Here is a 21,194-nt window from a genome sequence, read left to right on the forward strand (position 1 = left end):
AGGACTGGCAACCTGGGGTGGTGATGCTAGAAAAATGCAAGAGGTAATTTGTTCTTTATATCCCCATTCTACCCTCTAATAATGGCCTTCTAGCCCCACCCCCTCTTTTGTTTTAACAAGATGTTTTGTCCTTGTGGATGTGGGACCTCACAGTACTCCTCCTAGGCTAAGCACTAGAGCCTGTTACCACACACCACTAGGTCAGTGAATTCTACAGAAGGTTCCTAGTTTCTCATAAGTGATGTAGGGTAAGAGCAGATTCTCGCTGGGCTGTGCTGTCTCAAACAGCGCCCATTAATCACCACTCAAGGAACCGGCAGTGGGGTGAGCTCAGGAGGACAGCAGGGTACACAAGCTGACAGTACTTGCACCAAAACCAACTAGGATTTCTCAAGGTGTTGGTGGGTGTGGCTCCCACACCCCCCCCCCCCCAAGGTCTGATCCAGGCCAGCAGCCAAGCCAGCTTTGCCAACGGCGAGCAGCAGTGTGTGAAGAATACTCGCACAGGTACACTCTGGGAGGTAGAGCTGGACTCAGTGTTTACAAGGCTAGCAAGTTCTTCCTCATCACCAAATATAGGCTAACTCTGCTGAGAACACCAAGTCAGTAAGGTGACATGATTAATCTGCGACTTGCTGCCTTGGGGAGAGTCTGCTCTCACAGGCAGGAAGACAGTCCTCAGGTTAGAGGCAAAGGCACCTTCAGGTCAGGGGACTAGGTGGAGCTTCAGCACTGCTTCCCATCGCCACACAAGGCTCAGAGCTTTGCTACGTTTGGTTTGCTCTTACACTCAAACATGCAATAAGCCACTTTCAATAAGCCACATGCAATAAGACTTTCTTGGGAAGCTCGGGAGTACCCATCCAGGTCCCCACAGGGGGGAGAGCAGAGTTGACAGATGGCACCAAACAGCTCTCCAGAACTATGTGTCTCCCTCTACTGTCAATTAAAATGCCAACCTGCTCTCCCACTCCCATAGCTTCACTGCAGCTGACTTTATATCAATCTCTGAATGCACCGCCTGAAGGAGAGGTAAAATGCACTACCTAACTGCACCTTAATTATGAGAAATAATTATTGTTTATGTCTACTGGCCTTACACATTTATTTTTCTGCAAAATGCCTGCTCAAATCCTTTGTCTTGTTTGTACTGGGCTAACAGTCCTTCTCATTTATACAAGGTCTCTGTCAATTAAGGAAATTTTTCCATTTGTAGTACAAATATTTTTTCTTAGTTTTGTCATCTGCCTTTTGATTACAACAATATTTTTCCACTCGGAATTTTTAAAACATGCATTCATTTTTCTCCTGTAAGGCACCTGGGTTTTATATCTGTTTGAAAAGAAAGGATCACAACAAAAAACAAATTAGCTTGTATTTTCTTACTGAGGCTTTTTTTTTCCCTTCTTTTTTTTTAGTCTTTATCAATTCAAAAGTGTTTGCTAATGTGTAGGTTTAGGTACACCCTCATCCAGCATGATGGGCAATGTTCCCATAGATACATTTCCACAGGCTTACGGCTGTTTCCAGGTCCTCCATTCTAGCCCAGCACTGTGCTGCAAACTTCATTATATAGTGCTTCTAGAAAGTTTAACACAGTGATATCAGAGAACATTTTTGCTTTCTTTCTTCTGAATATTAATGAGAATCCTCCAACGGCAACACCAAAAACCATGATTCTGTTTAAAATAAATCTTCACCAAAAAACTAGAAAATGACTTCATATATTCCTACTTAACTTTTATCTAAAAATCTAAAATTAGTAATAAACTTTGACAAATACCTTCTTGGCATCTAATGAGATGATCAAAGTTTTCTTTCTTTGACTTCTTAAAATAGCATGGTTTTAATAATCTCCTATTATTGAACAAGTCTTCCATGCCTAGGGTGAAGCCAATTTAGCCATGATTTATTATTCTTTTAATTTATTCCTGAATATATTTGCTAAAAATGTTAACTTAAGATTTCTTGTATATATACCTATTTGCTATCAAGTATTAATCAATGATAAATATTAAGATAGAAGACTAGGCTATAACATTCTGTTTGTCTACTTCTACTTTCAATTTTTATACTAATAAAAATTATAATTTACAGGAGCTCCCCCTTTATTTTGGTAAAAGTTTCAATAAGATTCCAACTTTTGAAGCTTGAGAAAGAACTTACAAACTCATCTGGTTCTACCGTGTGTTTACCGACTCGGGTTCCAGGGCAGCCGAAGCTCTGCGGTCTAATGAGCTGAGCACAGCCTTGCTTCCCCAGCATGTGTCCTCTCCTAAGTGAACCTGTCAACCATTTTTTTGTGGATGCAGGAAGTCTGAATAAAAGGTGGGCAAGCCTAATCCAAATATCGGAAATTTTACAAAACCCCAACTTTGTTGAGTACTAACATAAAGTCATTAGTAGAAAATTCGACACATGACCTCACGTGGTGGTACAGAGTCAAAACATAAGGACACTATCAGTACAGCATAAATCACACTGGGGTCATGTATACAAGGTATGCAGAGACTGGGGTCTTTTCCCCCAAGATATACCATTATGCATATGGAAAAATTCCAAAACCTGAAAACATTTGAAATCCCAAACACTTCTAATCCTGTATATTTCAAACAAAAGATATTCAGTTTGCACTATGTTACTAAGCCCTCTAGTGACAGAATCATAAATATTGGTTAGTATGTTCCCTTTTAATCTTTAAAATGAACAGTTTGTGTTTTCCTATAATTTTACTTCCTTGAGAATCCTGCCGGAGGTTTATGAATTATAACTGTAACTACACTGTAACTACAGCAACTCTGCTTTCTAGTTCATCAATTCTACTCTCTCCTATTTCCTCTCATTGGGATGACTGCTTGAGATGTATACTCAGTTATCTCAGTTTTTCTTTCCTAGTATACTGAATCCTGATATAAATATTGAATTTAAAAGTATTGAAAACATCAATTTCCCTAGCAATTCTTCACTGCATCTAGCAACTGAACAGTGAACATCCAGATCAGATAGCTGGTTTCTATTATTATCTAACCATGTGTTACACATTTATATTTCTTAGGTTTGAAATACATAGCCCTTATACTTCTTCAAACTTTCACCATAAATGTCAATATCCTAGGCTGCTGGCTTCTCCAGCTCCCACCCAGCTCCTTCCTAACATGCCTGGGAAAGCAGCAGAAGATGGCCCAAAGCCTTGGGTCTCCACCCATCCTGGAGACCCCGTTGAATCTCCTGTCTACTGGCTTCAGCCGGACCCAGCCTCAGCCAATGTGGCTATGTGCAAAAACAACCAGTAGATACATGATCCTTCTGTAACTCTGCCTTTCAACAATAAAAACAAAACAAACAACAAACAACAACAAAAAACCCAGGCAAACAAACAAGAAAAGCCTATTCCCTAAACAATACAAATACCATGGGTAGAACCATTGCCTGAAATGAGAGAATCCCATGAATTCTGATGAACATCCTGGTTGCTCCACTTCCAGTCCAGTTTCCTGCTATAGTGACCAACAGGATGACAGATAAGGCTTCGGCCTGACCAAATCAGGGCTGCTGCACTCAACTGGGCAGTTAACCAGCAGAACAGAAAATCTTTCTGTGTTTCTCTGTTGCTCTCATTCTCACCAACTTCCAAATAAATTAAAAAATAATAATTTAAATAATATGTAAGCGCAGGCATCCGATGTAGGGTGAAGAAGCTGCTTGGGATGCCCATATCTCACACTAGAATGCCTGGGTTTGAGTCCTGACACTGCTTCTGAGCCTGCTCACAGCTAATACACAAAAGCAGCAAGTGATGAATAAAGGACTTGAATCTCTGCTACCCACAGGAGCTACCTGGATTAAGTTTTGGGTTCCTGGTATTGACCTGGCTCAACTGGAAGAGTTGTGAAAATTGGGGAGCAAATAAGCAGATAAGAGATTTCCCTCCCTCTCTCTGCTTTTCAAATACATTTAAAAGGCTGGCAATGTGGCATAATGGGTAAAACCACCATCTACAACACTGAATTACCATAGGAGTACTGGTTATTGTCCTAGCTGTCCATTTCCAATCCAAATCCCTGCTGATATGCCTGGGAAAGCAGCAGAGCTTGGCCCACATGCTCGAGTCCCTGAAACTACATGGAAAACCTGGAAGAATTTTCTGGCTCCTAGCTTTGGTTTGGCCAAGCCCTTGCTGTTATGGGCATTTGTGGAATGAATCAGATGACAGAAGATAACACTCCCCTGCCCTAACTATTTCAAATAAATAATTGTTTTTTAAAATCTACATGCATTTTCTCAAACTTTTAAAAGCTCAATCATACATTTATATACTATAAAAATCTTTAAGCTTTATACAAAGTTTCTCATATGACACTTGTTTTTACAATTGAATCGTTTATACTATATTCTATTTTTGTGAGATTCAATTTCATTGACTCTTGTTCTGGTTTGATTTTCATTGCTGTATACTAGTTCAATATATGGTAATATTACAACTAACACATTCCAAATAATGGGCACGTATGAACTGCATCCCAATGTGTCCACCATGAAACACAAAGATCATCCTTCTACGCATTTTTCTTATTTATACACACGTTTCCTCCATGATGTTAAGAACTTCATCTTTGTCATTTTTAAAATCAAACTTCTATTTACATTAATCATTACACTACTGCTCTGTAATCAGAAAGTATCAGTCTTCCTCCTATTACATGACATGTTTGTCAATACTCTTGCAGCTCTAGCAATCCTGAGGGATAAATCGATGGCCCTCGGTTGTAACATGCTGTTACTAACTTCCCAAGGAAAAGCGTCATTTTCTTGGGCTATTTGGATTGCATCTTGTTTGAGCTAGGTTTATATCTTTGATCTTCTACTTACTACATGGCTTGGGTTTCTTGGCTTACAGAAAAGCTGGAGCTCTTAAGTATTTTGTGAATATTAATTCTTATGTGATAATAGTACAATAAAACAATGAAATAACTTCATACAGTCCACGTCTTGGGCTTTTTTGGAATGATGCATTATTATAAAGTTAAACAGTAATAAAGAAACAACCTGCTATTTACTGATAGGTACATATGTGGCAAAATATACACAATAAAAATAAGTAACATAAACTTACAAACTGTGGTTATCTCATGCAAGAATCAAAGTAAGATGAGTAAAAACCTAATACAATAATGTTAAGCTGGTAGTTTCAGTTTTAAATTTATTATTACCCATTACATATCACATAAAATGTTGTCAATGCATAACTTGATTAACATATAAAAGGAAGTGGCATGTATAACATACATACACACACCAGATTCACTCTCATCTAACCACATGCTTATCAGTGACAGAAACCCTACCTGTGCTATGCACCTATTAAGACATACTGAATAGATCAGGGAAAAAAAGAAAACGATCATGAGAAAGAGAAAAGGGAGAGGAAAGAAGGAAATGGAGATGGGAGGTGTGAACTTCCACTAGAACCGAAAAATAATATTCTGCATTTTCCACTTGGAATTCCTATCTGTATATATGAATGCACCTATTTCTAAAAGGCAGAGACAGAAAGACAGAATGCATCCACTGGTTCACTTCTCAGATACCCACAATAGCTGGGATTGGGATGAAGTGAGTAGCCACAAACTCCACCCAGGTCTCCCAAACAGGCAGCAAGGTCTCAACAAGTCCTGTGACCTTCTAGGATGCGTATTAGCAAGAAGCTGGAGTTAGGAATACAGCTGAAACCTGAATCCAGAAATTCTAATACAAGATGCAGGCATTCAAACAGTAGTGTTAAGTATGGCGAACACCTGTCCATTTTTCACATTATAACTTACTCTGTCGGGCCCGGTGCGGTGGCGCAAGTGGTTAAAGGTCTTCGCCTTGCACGCCCGGGATCCCATATGGGCGCCGGTTCTAATCCCGGCAGCGCCACTTCCCTTCCAGCTCCCTGCCTGTGGCCTGGGAAAGCAGTCCAGGACGGCCCAAAGCTTTGGGAACCTGCACCCACGTGGGAGACCTGGAAGAGGCTCCTGGCTTCGGATCGGCATAGTATCAACCCATTGCGCTCACTTGGGGAGTGAATCATCGGACGGAAGATCTTCCTCTCTGTCTCTCCTCTCTGTATATCCGTCTTTCCAATGAAAAAATAATAAAAATAAATCTTAAAAAAATATATATATATATACATATATTATAACTTACTCTGTCTTAAATTGCACTTTTCTATGTGGTATAAAGAAGCAGTACCATTTTCCTTAAGATAGACCACTATCTGACCCATGATCTTCTACAGCTTCTCCTCTGTGATGTTAATTCTGTCTAGTATTGTTATATTTGTCTCTTTTTGCACCTGTACCACAGTTTCACCATGACTTATTATATTTTAATTATTTTATTATTTGAAGGCACACACATGAGAGAAAATTTTTCCATCTAATGGCTCACTCTTCAAATGCCCATAACTCTCCACAGTTAGGGCTGGGCCAGGTGTAACCCAGAATCCTTGAATTTTAACCCAGCTACTTACTCCACATGGGTAGCAGAGACCTAACTACTTGAATCATCACCTGCCTGCCATGGTACATGTCAGCACTCTGATTTGGATACAGAGAGCTCAAATACCAAACAATCTAATCTCTAGGTCAAACACCAGTCTCAATCTTTCTACTTCATCTGAGGAAGCCTCTATTGATGCCAATTATAGTCAAGATTGCAAGAAAACAAACTTACATGTGGACAACAGCAAAGATAAAATGGAGTGTTTTCAATTGGTTGAAAAACGGTTAGCAGGAATAAATTTAATTTTCCTTCTTAAACAATGTTCATTTATTCATTTCTATTTATATGAAATAATGAATTTTAGACACAAAAAAGTTGAGTGACAAAGATACTCAACCAATGGGTTCACTCTGGAAAACACCTGCAGCACCAGGTCTGGGCCGGCAGATGCCAGGAGTCAGGCACTCCATCTGGATCAACCATGTCGGTGGTAGCAACCTAAGTACCTGGATCTTTACTGCTGCTTCCTGGGCACCTTAGCAGGAAGCTGGACAGGATGCAACCCCACACAACATGGGATGTGAGCATCCCGAGTGAGGCCTTAACCCACTATGTCACATGCCCAACCCTGAATTTCCTTTGATTAAAAATATTTTATTGTAAAATAAAACATACAAAAAGTAACACAAAGCATTAACATTTTAAAAAGTACAAGGCTATACTTTTGGATTGCACTCTATGAGAAGGCAAAGACGGTAGCATGATTTGCTTTGTACTCGAATATTTGCATTTTTAAACATGGACTCATACTCATTAACTTCTTAACAACATTATTATATATCATTGCAAGGCAGAATGAGAGAAAGGGAGAAGAACTTCCCTGTGCTAGGTCGCACAACAAAATATCCACAAAAGCTAGTGCTGGGCCAAGCCAAAGACAGAAGCCAAGGTAACTCATGCCTTTGACATGGGTGGCAGGAACTCAACTCCTCAGACCACCATCTGCTGTTTCCCAGGCAACGCAGCAGGTGGCGTGGCAGCAGCATGGAGTAGCTGAGACTGACGCAGAATGTGGGTGTACTCCAAGCACTAGCTTACCACACTGCACTGTAACCTATGCCTCATAATAATTTTATTCTGGAACTAATAAAAGTTAAAAATAACCCAGACCTAAAAAGAATGAAGTCATAATTTTTACCTTTTTCATCATCTGCTCAAGGTAAATTATGAGTTTACTTAGACGTTAAATGAAAAGAAATACAAGTCACATTGCTAACAGAGCAACTGGAATGTTCCATGACACACACTCAGAAAGTGTGATGCTCTTTCTTATCAATAAAAATGCTTTTTATTTGACAAAGTATCTTTAGGTTTCATCACTTTTTTTTTTCTGATCTTCAGCTGTGTGGACCACAAGAATGTTCATTCACATTTATATGACACAGAAGAAGGCAATGAACAAGAATAAAGTCCTTAACAAGGTCTCTTTTACAAACATTAACTTTCATAATTAATATACTATGTTTTTGCAAGGTCCATTATTTATCTTTTACAAGCCTCAGAATTCACTTACCTGGTATGTCCTAAAGATTCCCGCCATATTGGTAGCATTACAACTGGTTTAACTGCACACTCCAAAATGGCTAAAGCCAGTGCAAATTCTCTGGGTTTGCTACACATCTGAACTGCCTTGATCCAATTTGCCCTGTGTTTCAGAAGAAGAAAATTATTTCATTTGGGTTATTTTAAATTGAAAGCATAATAGGTCTAATTCATAATAACTCTATTGTAATAATTTGTGGTTTGAGGTTTCTGGAGGATTCATTTTCACAGAATCATACATTTTAAACATTGGAAAAGAATTTCAGAGGTCATTCATTTCTCCAGTACCTTAACTTTCAAGCATGTTTTGGAACTTCACATGGTCTCTACTTTATTTCATGCTAAAGACTGCCTCCTAAAAATCTTCCCAGAAGTAGTGTGGGCTCAGTAAATTCGGAGTATATCAGGAGTATGCTACCTCTGGCTTCCCCACTGTTCAACGATCAAACTGAGTAGTTCACTTAATTCATCGGTAATGACATTTTAAAGTAGACACAAACAATCATTTTAATTTAGAATAGTTACAGAAAGAAATTGACATGGCTTTCTTTACCTGTGTGAAGCCCAATTGGGATGAAGAAAGGAAGAAGGGATGTTGTTTTCCAGCTGGGTGATGGTCAGTCTCAGGGTGGAGATGGTGAGGACTTTGGAGCCGTGGACAGACCCGTTCCACTTGAACTCTCCTGCTGGAGTCAGACAGAACTTATGTGCAAGATGTCGCCTCTTGTCATGATCCTCTCTGTGCTGGTGCTTATTCAAAGCAAATGAATTGGTGGAGTACTGATTGTGGTAGACGCGATACTTCCCTTCTTGACCCAATTTAAAATAATTGCTGATATTTCCTTTCATGACTACTTCCTTTTTGGTGCTCAACCGAGAAATTTCTCCTTGTGAGTTAACAACCAATACCTGGCCAGGAAAATAAAACAACTCCATTATAAATGCCAAAGAGGTTATCTGTCTGATCAACCATCCTACCACACTTGTAAACAGTAATTTCAAGAGTCATCTTACGATTAAGATTTTCAAATTTAAAAGCTACCAGCTAAGCTGATTAAATAAAAGTAAAAAAAACAAACAAAACAAAACAAAAACCAACAACACCTATTACACGTTAGTTAAGCACTTTGATGAATCTCAATAGAAGCGAAACTCTGTATAGATCATTCACCTTTTCATTGTACCATGTTTTAGACATATGCTGGTGGGATAGGAGGTATTACATGTTCTACTTCTCCTAAAAATACTTTTTCTTCTGTTCCTTTTATAGTCCAGCTTTCAGGCTAGAAGCCCATGGATTCTTTAATCTCATGTTTTCAAACAGCAACCCCAACCCTTTAGTAGTCTTTGAATAACAGTGGGAATCTTATTCGGCTTTTTAAAAAAGTGTTAGACTAGAAGAGAAAAACACCCGAGTGCCTTCTATGCAGTAAAGCAACTATCAGAGGAAACCTTTAAATGCACATGCTGAATTGATTCAGAACAAAAAAATGTGCATGATGGTGAGGGTCAGAGCCAAAATGAAGTTTTAAAACCACTGCTTTAAAGCAACCGATTTATTAAGGAAAGTAAATTTTAGGAGGCGGACACTGTAGTGCACTGGGCTAAGACACAGCTTGGGATGCAAACACTGCCTAGCACGGAACCAGGGATCAAATGATCCATATGGTGCAGCCTCCTGCAAATGGGCCTGGGGCTGCAGATGCTGACAAGTCCTGCTGCCCTGGCTTTAGCATGGCCCAAATCTGGTTGTTAACAGGCATCTGACAACTAGTTCAAAGATTTACCTCTCTCTCCTCTCTCTGTGTCACTCTTTCAAACAAACAAATAAAAAGTTTTAAAGGAAAAATACATTGGGAATGAAACCTAGTTTCAAATCCCCTGAATTCTGTCAAGGGCTTTACTCCCACTTTTTCTTCATCCACCTTTCCCCTTTCTGTCCATCCTAAAATAAAGTCTTCCTTAAAAAAAAAATACAATATATGTCTTTGTATATCTATCCTGCAAGTCATTTTCAAATCTGAGCTTTGGCTGCGGACACTGGTGTACCATCATGGCTAGTAGTTTTGATTCTATCGTTCACAATCACAGCTGGGATGCTGTACTTTACTATCTTTTAGTTGCAGGCTCACTCAAAGTGATCATGGCCAGAACTGAGCAGTAGATCATCCACAGCTCAAATAAAACTCACCAAAACTTTACTTGTTATCACATGTGAAAAAGAAAACTATTTCTTTGGAATTATAGAGAACAGTATTAAGGAGCTATACACAATGGGTAAACATTGGGCATAGACAGGGTATAATACACAGCTGGGGACACCTTCATCCCTTCTCAGACCACTGGTTAAAGTCCCCCACTCTTCTGCTTCCAACCCAACTTCTTGCTAAAGCATCCTGGCAGGCAAAAGAAGGCAGCACGGATGACTGGAGACCTGTCACCATACAGGAAATCTGGATGGGAGTTTCAGGCTCATGACGTCAGCCAGTCATAACCCTACCTACTTCAGCTTTGTGGAGGGAATCAGTGGATAGAAGTTATCTCTCTCTTTCTTTCTCACTCTCTGCTGCTATATCTTCCAAGTAGATGAAAGCAACTTCTTTTAAAAAGAAGCAGGGGGCTCGAGGTGGTAGCCTAGTTGTTAAAGTTCTCGCCTTGCATGCCCCAGGATCCCGTATGGACACCAGTTCATGTCATGGCTGTTCCATATTCCTTCCAGTTCCCTGTTTGTGGTCTGGGAAAGCAGTTGAGAACGGTCCAAAACCTTGGGACCCTACACCCAAAAAGTAGACCCGGAAAAAAGCTCTTGGCTCTGGACCAGCTTAGCTCTGGACGTTGCGGCCACTTGGGAAGCCAATCAGTGGATAGAGGATCTTTCTCTATGCATCTCCTTCTCTCGGTATATCTGCCTTTCTGATAAAAAGAAATCAAACAATCATAAACCAAACACTTACCATATTACTACCCACCACTCTGGGAAAGGAAGAAAAAAGACAATCCAAAAATCCATGCACACTTGCTGGTTCCCCCTTTTACACAAACTAATTAAATGCTTTTTGAGAAGAACACACCTCTTTGCCCTCCTTAAATAATTTATTAGCCTCGTGCGCTGCGGCTGCCACTTGCTGGCTCTTGAGCTGACTGAGCTTGCTGTCTGGGTTCCGCAACCTGGTGATGATTCGCGTCGAGCCAGATGCCCCTCTTCCCGCTCCAGGTGACTCACTGAGCTCCCCATTGGACTTCTCTGATTTGAAATCACCTGTTACCAAATGAAAAGCCATAGAGTAATTGCTGACAGTGATTATAGCACTAGCGTATTTAACCAAAATTATTTAGCTCATGTAAGTCCTAGAAAAGCAAACAAATAAAGCCAAAGAAAATAGTATTACTTCTTAAGTGCTTTACTTACAAATAATACATTAGAACTTCACTGTGAGTCATTTCCTACTTTACAGAAAATTCACGTGTGCTGTGCTGTTTCAAAACTTATCAATCAGAAAACAGGAGGAGACACTACAAAATTTACTAGCAACAAACACAATAACTCAAAATACATACTAATAGTGTGTTGTTTTAAAAACTGAATATGGATCTCTGTACAAAAATATATATAACTAAGATTACAACTGAAATTCCATTGAAATACTTAATAGTTTTGAACTTCTGGTCACAAATGCCACATGAATATCCCCCTGGGAATCCAGATATTTATCTACAAAAGCTTACTAATGCAAAAAATCAACTATCCAAAAAAAATTTCAGAATTACCTCAACATTTTCACAGAAATGTGATTTTTTTCCCAAGTATTTGACAGAATGAATGGCCCAGGAGTGAGTTCCACCATACACACTCATGAGTCTCACTTCAGCCAAAAACTTCTACCCACTAGAAAACTACTGCTAACACTGTCCTACTGATCTGCCAGTTGCACAAGATTTGATTTTTCTAACTTAAGAGTTTGAAAGAAAAATCAACTACCGTTTTAGCAAATGAAAAGGAAGAGAATTTATCAAAGTATAAATGATAAAGATAGCATTTAAAAAAGAAAACCAGGGCTATGTATTTGAAAGTAAACTACAGGAATCAAGGTCAGTGGTAACCATGTAATCCTGTCCCACATCCTTCTTAGCTCTAGGAAAATGCTTCAATCTACCGTAATCCTAGGAGGCCATCAGAGCTACAAATCAAGTTCCTTCCTTTTCTAGGGTGAGGACCAGGACCCAGAGCTCAGCCAGACAGACCATGGCTCCACCTGGCCAGTTACTATGCCAGGACAAGCCATGTGGCCCAAGCCAGTCAGGCATCCCACTTCAATCTTAAAATCTGGAGACCAGGTTCTTGTTTTGTTGTATAAACAAGCAGGAAAGGCTACTTTTACCCTCACAATGGGGAGAAAATCATCAATAATAGGGGATAATAAAACTATCACAGAGAAGAAAAAAATGAGTTAAGCTGCCCCATGCAGTGCTTGTTTCCCACACATGTACCAGTCTGAGTCCTGGTTGTTCCACTTCCCATTCAGCTCTCTGCTAATGACCTGGAAAAGCAACAGAGAATGGCACATGTGCATGGGTCCCTGCACACACATGGAAGAACCTGAGGGAGTTCTAGGCTCCCGTGCTCAAGCTGGCCCAGCCCTAGCCATCTGGACCATCTAGGGAGTGAAACAGCAGACAAAGCTCTCTCTCTCTCTGTTACTCTTTCAAAGAAAGTGTATCAATCTTTCAAAAACATTTTTTAAGTAGCACCTTAGTTTACAACTTTATACAGAATTTCTTAGATTCAACCCTTTGTCACTTGGTGCAAATGAGGAAAGGGAGGAGAGAATTCCTCTCCAAGGGAGAGGAGCAAGGGAATAAGGTAGATCTCACTGACTCCCTGTCCCAAGGCCATACTTCCCCTGTGAGCAGCCAGGTGGCACCATGCAGGACTGCTCTCCCTGAGCCTCAGCAGCTGACTTAGTAACACCAAGCAAGACATAGAAGCATGGACAGAATATTCAGGCATGCTCCAGGGCTACTGGTCCACTCAGCAACTGAGGGACCAGGATCCTTCAGGAACTGCCTCATACAACTAAGCAGTGCCTACAAATGTGTAAAGAGATTGCTACTGCCAGAAAAAACTCCAAACATACTAAACTGTGCAGTGTGACTGCTGAATCCCACAGGAATCCCCAATAAACAGCCAAGAGCTGCTGGAACAGAACTCCTCTCTCCTCTGCACTCTACCTCCCAGATTTATCAAGGCACACCTTCCATTCTCAGACAACGGAGTATTTCAGACAGCCAAACTAAAAAGTGAGCTCACAGATTATGAGATCAGGACAAACCCTTTCTAGACCTGCCCAAATCGATGCACAACATATACAAATCCTAAATCAGACTCAAGATGCAACGCCTAAAGATAATTACAGGAAACAAATTTTTCTAAGTTTTTATTCATGGGTAAGATTTTTGTGTTGTGCCAGGAAAAGGCATTTCCGAATTGTTAACCTACAGAAGAAATGGATAAACACCAAAGTACTAAGCTCCTTAGCGGTGGAGTTGTGGATACTTACTGTATTCTATCTTCGTAGTGTCTCTTTTTCGTCTGAAAACCTTTCCTATTCAACTTCAATCACATACTTCTGCTGGGGTCATCAATGAAAAATACCTTGCCTGCCCTGGCCACAGCAGTGGGAACATTATGATCCAAGATGGGCCACTCAAATTGCTTCCTCAAGGACTTCTGAGCTGGAGCAGAGGGCCTTGTCTTTGGATCACAGACCTTGGAAACATAGAATCCCCAGTGGCATCTTCCTTGCCACCTGTTATCAGGAGAGCGAAGTTAACACACAAACACGCAGATCCAAAAACGGAGACACCAAGAGAGGAAGGCATCTGTTGTACCTGCTCATGGCCTGAACATCCTGCTTATATGACCTAATTAAGATCCCCGTCTCTTAAACTACTTTAAGCTGTTTTGGTCATTTCCAATTGAAAGCACTTACAATTGAAAAAAAAATCCTAATTAAAGTTGATTTCCACTTTATTCCACATACAAGATTAGACTCCAGAGCAAAAACGTAGTTACAGAAATTGTGACACATTCCTATTAAATATGTACATTTTTAGACAGGTATGGTATCCATTAACAAAACAGAAGACTCAGAAAATCTAAAGAAAAAAAACTAATAAATTTAACTACATAAAGATTTGTGTCTGATAAGTTAAGAACAAGTACAATATGAATATATATGGAATATCAAAGATTCACAGCCATAATACATAAAGTATTCCCAAACTCTTTAAGTAAACATCAAACTCCAACAGCAAAAAATGAGCAAAAAATATGAAAAGTCAATTCAGACTGTTTAACAAAGAAATTCAACCTCATTAGTAAAGAGGAACATGCACATTTTTAATGAAATACTTTTTTTTAAAAATACTTTTCACCACTGGCAAAAATATAAAATTATTAGTAATGAATTAAAGTGAGAGAATGTGAAATATTTTCTACTGTACATAAATTATTGGCATGTGTCCTTTTTGATGTACAATAAAGCAGTAGTCATCCCTATTTTTTCAATGGACGTGCCATTTCCCCAGCAATTCTACTGACACTCCCAGAAATACAAAGATATCTGTTTAGGATGTAAAAAGTACCCATGTTTATAGTGAAGAAAGTACAGCCTAAATGTCCATTAGCAGAAACAGTAAATTAATTATGCCTCATTCATAGTGTGGAGTGCATGCAGCAGTTGAAAACAATGAATCAATGTGTAACATGCAAAAAAGCAAGAAGCAAAAACCATGCATGCAGAATGATCCCATTTATGTTAAAAAAAAAAAAGAAAAGAAAGAAAGAAAAAATAAAAGAAAAACAATTTTGTAAAGCCACAAAAGGGAGTGTAACTGCGGGGAAAACTGGATAATAGTTATCTTTGGGGAAGGTGTTTGAAAATGGTCTTCTACTTTTTTTCCCCTGCTCTGATGGCTTTTGTATACTTAAAAAAGAAAAATAAAAGGAACTATAAGAGCCTTTTGTGTTTCAAAAAAAAGAAAAAGAAAAAAGGAAAAAGAAAAAAGGAAAAAGAAAATCTGAATCTCCCCACCCCATCAAACTTTTTTTTTCCAAAAAATTTTAAAACTTAAAAAAATAAAAATAAAAATAAGAACAAGCTCCCTTGAACGGGTGAAGCGCACTCTTACCTATCTCTTCCTGAACAGAGACAGGTGTTTGGGATGCTCGCTCTCCACCGTCAGGATCAGCAGCTGCCTGAGCAGAGTCACTCGGGGAGGAGCTGACGTCAGTGCTGCTGTGACTGCTCTCCAGATTAGGCTGGATGGAGGTAGTGGTAGGACTAGGGTTACTGCTGTCACAGGTCTTGTTAGGTTCTTCTAGAAAAATAGAATACCTGATTTTTAAATTGGAAATCACATTGAAAAAAAACTAATTGTCAGAGGATACATTCGACTGAGATCATCACAAAGGGTTTTATTTTTAAAGAAAGCCTTTCATGAATGAATAATGTATGAAAGGAAACTGTTAAACCCTATAAATCATTCTTAAATTTCCCCAGTCTACCAGAAGATCACTGACTATTAACTCCTCAACCTACAGTACCAGACAGACATCTTCCAGACAGCATAAGTGAAGAACAACCAAGGCATACAACCATCTCCGGGAAGTTTCGCAAGTGGTCTTGCTATCTCAAAATTCAACACTCCTCCTTTTCAAAAGAATACAAACAGTATGCAAAGCAGAATTTAAAAGGATTATTTCTCTAAATCAACGGAAAGGCAATGCCTAAATATGACTTTTTAAAAAAAGATTTATTATTTATTACATAAAGGAGAGATCAATGTTCTATCATTGGCTCACTCCCTGAATAGCTGAACCAGAGCCAAGAAACAGGAGCATCTTTCTGGATATCCCACATGGGTGCAAGGGCCCAAGGACTTGGGTCATCCTCCCACTGCTTGCCCAGGTGATAAGCAGGGAGCTGGACGGCAAGTGGAGCAGCTGGGACACAAACCAGCAACCATATGAGATGCTGGCACTGCAGGCGGGGGATTTGCTAGAAATGCTATCATGCCAACTCCAATATTATTTTTAAGGATGAGTTTTGTGTGTGGATTTTTTTTTTTAAAGATTTGACCATTCTGATTTTATTTTTTTTTAAGGTATGGCTTAACTCCTTCTCTTCCCACTTTTCCCAGAAATAGGAAGAAGAAACTGAAAGTTTGGAAACAATGATCACACCCACTTCTCCCTAATCCTAAATACTTCCCACCCTGAATATGTAAACATCATCTAAAATTTAAAAAAAAAAAAAAAGATTTATTGATTTTTATTGGAGAGTCAGTTCTATAGAGAAGAGGAGAGACAAACAGGAGGATCTTCTGTGCACTGATTCACTCTTCAAGTGGCTGCAATGGACAGAACAGGGCCAATCAGAAGTCAGAAGACAGGAGTTTCTTACAGCTCTCCCACACAGGTGCAGTGTCCCAAGGCTCTGGGCTGCCCTATACTGCTTTCTCAGGCCAGAAGCAGGAAGCTGGATGGGAAGTGGGGCCTTGGGGACATGAACCAGTGTCCATGCAAGGTAAGGACTTTAGCCTCTAGCCTAACGGCCCCAGGCCCAACTATTTAGATTTTAAGGCAGAGTTGCAGAAGAGGAGAGACAAAGAGATCTTCCATTCACTGGTTCTCTCCAGTCAGACTGCAATGGCCTGAGTTGGGCCAGTCTGAAGCAGAGAGCTAGGAGCTTCCACTGGGTCTCCCACATAGGTGCAGGGCCCCAAGAACTTGGGCCATCTTCTACTGCTTTCCCAGTCACATTAGCAGGAAGCTTGATCAGAAGTGAGCAGCTAGAACTCAAGCTGGTGCCCAAATGGGATGCCAGTGGTGCAGCAGGAGGCTTAAGATACAATGCCACAATGCCAGTCCTAACAAATTCTTTTAAAAGACTTATTTATTTAAAAGTCAGAGTTACAGAGAGGAGAGACCATTCTGGTTCAATCCTAAAATGGCAACAATGGCAAGGACAGGGCCAGACCTTCATCTGGGTCTGCCACACAGGTGATACGGGAACCAAGCACTGTGGCCATCTTTTTCTCTTTTCCCAAGCCATTATAGTAGGAAAGCTAGAACTTGAACGGTCAGCATCACAGAGGGTGGTTTAAACACAACCCCAGCCCCATAAGGATAATTTAATGGTATCACTAAGAGCACAGTTTCTAAAGGTAGATCAGTTAACCTCATAAAAAAATAAAGGCCTAAACTGTTTCATTCTGCCTTTCATTTTTGGCACTAAAAAGACATTCTTTGTTCACCTAAAGTAAAAGGCGCTTAACAGTCTGTCATTAGGCCCAGAGCAATGGCTCAACTGGTTAACTGTCCCCTTGCAAAGTACTGGGATTCCACATGGGTGCCGGTTCGTATCCCGTGTGCTCCACTTTCCTCGAGTTCCTTGTGTATGGTGTGGGAAAGCAGCTGAGGATGGCACAAAGCCTTAGAACCCTGCACCCATGGGAGATCCAAAAGAAGCTCCAGGCTCCTGGCTTTGGATCAACTGAGCTCTGACCACTGCAGCCACTTGGAGAGTGAACTAGTAGTTGGAAGATCTCTATCTTCTCTCAATAAATCAGTCATTCCAATGAAAATAAATAAATCTTAAAAAGAAATTAACAATGGCTTCTTCTCATATGGAAATATGTTTACCTGTTTCTAAGTAAGAGATACACAAATTAAAACTGTATGGAGAAACTACTTTTTAAGCTTATTCTGGCAAAAGCCCTAAGTCTCACAATTACTCAGGTGGAAAAGCAGGGGGTTATAAATAAACATTTCCACACAATCCTGCAGAAGATGGTACATAGTGGTACCATGTTGATAAAAGGGAACTGATGCATCAAAAGAACTCCCATATACATTTAGGCCTAAATTTAACAATTCCATGCTTAAATTTCTAGCTGAAACACTTAAATACAGAACTACTCAAAGAATCGGTTATAATAATAATAATAATAATAATGAAAGCCCAGAAGTAAACACCCATCAACAGGGCACAGGTTGAGCAGAAGGCAGTGCATGCAATGAAATGTAAAGCAAAGCGTTAATGCAGACTGTCACCATGCTTATACACTAAGTAGGTACATAGCAATACTGGGGGTGGGAAGGAATGTGATATCAACAGATGAATTTTCTTTCGTGTCCCAGCTGCTCCGCTTCCCTTCCAGCTCCCTACTTAGAGCCTAGGAAAGCAGTAGAGGATACACGCACGTGGGAAACCCAGAGGAAGCTCCCGGCTTTGGATCAGCTCAGATCTGGCCAATGCTGGGACTTGAGGAATGAACTTTTCTCTCTGTATCTTCTTCTCTCTCTGTGTACCTGCCTTTCCAAAACAATAAAACTTAAAAACAGAAAAGGATTCTCATTCAGAAAATACAGGGAAAAAAAGACAACTTCTGCACTGCAACCTCCAAATAGATGAGTGACTCTCAAAGGAGTACTAATGGAAGTGAGACAGCCTTGCATTATTGCTGCCCGAATCGCACTGCCAACCTTTGCATGTCTGCAGGCAAGGCAGTCAGACATCATGGCACGTAGAAAAAGCATAGCACATGGTTAATGACATATTCTCACTCCAAAGAGTTGAAGCTGAAGCTAACCAGGCCTGTAGAACAAATTAAACAACACTACAAGGAAGGTAGTAGACCAATCTGGAAAGCCAGCCTTTGCACAGGAAAACAGCCTACGATTTTTCACTATTACAACAGCACGTGAACATCTGCTCTATACTGACTCAGGAGATATAAAACCAAATGTGGGTGCCTTATTTGAAATTATTTCAAACCAAAAAATTGATTTTCAGGAAAAATTAAGTGAGGAAACTTGAATATGAACTGAGTATTACATAATTTAAAAAAAAGAACTGATGTGATGTTCATTTCATTAAGATGATGACAGGGGCCTAAACTCCTCGCCTCCTATACGCCGGGATCTCATACAGGTGCCAGTTCATGTCCTGGCTGCTCACTACCCATCCAGCTCCTTGCTGGTGGCTTGGGAAAGCAGCCAAGCATGGCCCAAATGCTTGGGATCTGATGCCCACAAAAGAGACCTGGAAAAAGCGCCTGGTTCCTGGCTCCTAGTTTCGGATCACCTCGGCTCTGGTAGTCGTAGCTACTTGAGGAGTGAATCAGCACATGGATGATCCTTATTTCAGTCTATCATTCTGTAAAATCTGACTTTCCAATATAAAAATAAGTAAATACACCTTTTTTAAAAAAGGTTCTGGGCATAGCGCCATAGCCTAGCATGTGCTGTAATCCAATATGGGCACCAGTTCTAATCCTGGCTGCCTTACGTCCAATCCAGCTCCCACCTTGTGGCCTGGGAAAGCAATAGAGGATAGCCAAAAGTCTGCACTGTGTAGGAGGCCTGGAACAAGCTCCTGGCTCATGGCTTTGGATAGGCTCAGCTCTGGCCATTGCCGCCACTAGAGGGAGTATACCAACAGACAGAAGATCTTTGTCTCTCTTTACAAATCTACCTTTTAAATAAAATAATATCTATTTTTAAAATTATTACATTTATAATTTTTGGAAAACATCCATTTCTTAAAATTCTTTAGAGAGGTATAAGCATTGAAATGACATGCTTTCTAGCATTTGATTTAAATACCTCAACTGGTAATAATTTAACAAAGCACACCAAAAGGAAAGGAATACTATCATATGATACAAATGAACTCAGCAACATACATGTTCAAGAGTAAAAACTACACAATAACAGAAGTATAGTTTTCAGCAAATCATACAGATCAACTCAGTGAAGCAGGAATATGAGAGTGACACAGGTAACTTGCCTTAGAAATCCAGACAGTGACATTAGCAACAAGTACACTTCAATTTAACAATGAAAATGTTCTCACCCCTGACTTTAAGCATTTACCATACTATTTTCACTGGACATAAGCAATGACAGGAAGATTCCTGTGCTGATTATAAAACAAAAAATTATATACAGACGTGGATCTGCCACTTGTGGATAAAATAAAGGCAACTGTCTAAAATAGCAAAACTCAGCTTTAAAAAATTCAAACAATGTTAAGTAAAAATTTATAGAGGAAAAAGTCACTTTTCTACCGAAAGTTGAATAAAGGAGAATTTCCTAAAACAAAAGATAACCAGAACTCATCATTCATATAAAATGATAAATAGCGGGACAGGTGCAGTGGCCTGGCTGCTAAAGTCCTTGCACTGACCACACCAGGATCCGATATGGAACCAGTTCTAATCCCGGCAGTCCTGCTTCCTATCCGGCTCCCTGCTTGTATCCTGGGAAAGCAGTGGAGGACAGCCTAAAGCCTTGGGACCCTGCACCAATGTGGGAGACCTGGAGGAGGTTCCTGGCTCCTGGCTCCTGGCTCCTGGCTTCAGTTTGGCAGGCAGCAACAACCGTTGTGGCCACTTGGGGAAAGAATCAAAGGATAGAAGATCTTCCTTTCTGTCTCTCCTCCTTTCTGTATATCTGACTTTGCAATAAAAATAGATAAATATTTTAGTTTTTTTCCGTTTGTTTAAAGATTTTTTTTTTTAATTGAAAAGTCAGATTCTACAGAAAGAGGAAAGAAAAAGGTCTCCTGTCCACTGGCTCACATCCCAACTGACCACAATGGTCAGAGCTGAACCAATCTGAAGACAGGAGCCTCTTCTGGGTCCCCCAGGAGGGCACAGGGTCCCAAGACTTTGGGCCACCCTCTACTGCTTTCCCAGGCCACAAGCAGGGAGCTGGATGGGAAGTAAAGCAGCTGGGATACAAACCAGGGCCCAAATGGGAAGCCAGGGCATGCAAGGTGAGGATTTAGCCATTGAGCCATTTTGCTGGACCCAGCTGCACTACTTCTAATCCAGCTCCCGCATAATGTGCCTGGGAAAGCAGTGGATGATGGTGCAAGTGCCCCTGCACTCACACGAGACCTGTGAGGAACGCCTGGTTCCCGGCTTTGGACTGGTGCAGCTCTGGCCATTATGACCATCAGAGGGAGTGAAACAGCACATGGAAGATTCTCTTAACTCTGCCTTTCAATAATCCTTAAAAAAATTAAGTAAAATAA

General features: G+C 40.2%; 1 protein-coding gene across 5 annotated transcripts in view; it reads right to left on the reverse strand.

Moving 5' to 3' along the window:
* The window catches only part of BPTF (bromodomain PHD finger transcription factor), a 111,768-nt gene that overhangs the window by 49,879 nt on the left and 40,695 nt on the right, over positions 1-21,194 (reverse strand). For 2 of the 5 annotated variants that reach the window (XM_040989525.1, XM_040989528.1), the window contains exons 5-7: positions 11,160-11,347; positions 8,642-8,997; positions 8,060-8,191 (exon numbers count right to left, since the gene is read on the reverse strand). In XM_040989525.1, coding sequence (XP_040845459.1) covers positions 8,060-8,191; positions 8,642-8,997; positions 11,160-11,347 — 676 coding nt within the window. Of the gene's footprint in view, positions 1-8,059; positions 8,192-8,641; positions 8,998-11,159; positions 11,348-11,971; positions 11,975-15,279; positions 15,469-16,333; positions 16,337-21,194 lie in introns of all 5 variants that reach the window. The other 3 variants (XM_040989527.1, XM_040989524.1, XM_040989526.1) reach the window with 3 other exon arrangements.

Source organism: Ochotona curzoniae, unplaced genomic scaffold (assembly GCF_017591425.1).
Source record: "Ochotona curzoniae isolate NIBS_2020 unplaced genomic scaffold, NIBS_Ocur_1.0 contig_523, whole genome shotgun sequence".
NCBI lineage: Eukaryota > Metazoa > Chordata > Mammalia > Lagomorpha > Ochotonidae > Ochotona > Ochotona curzoniae.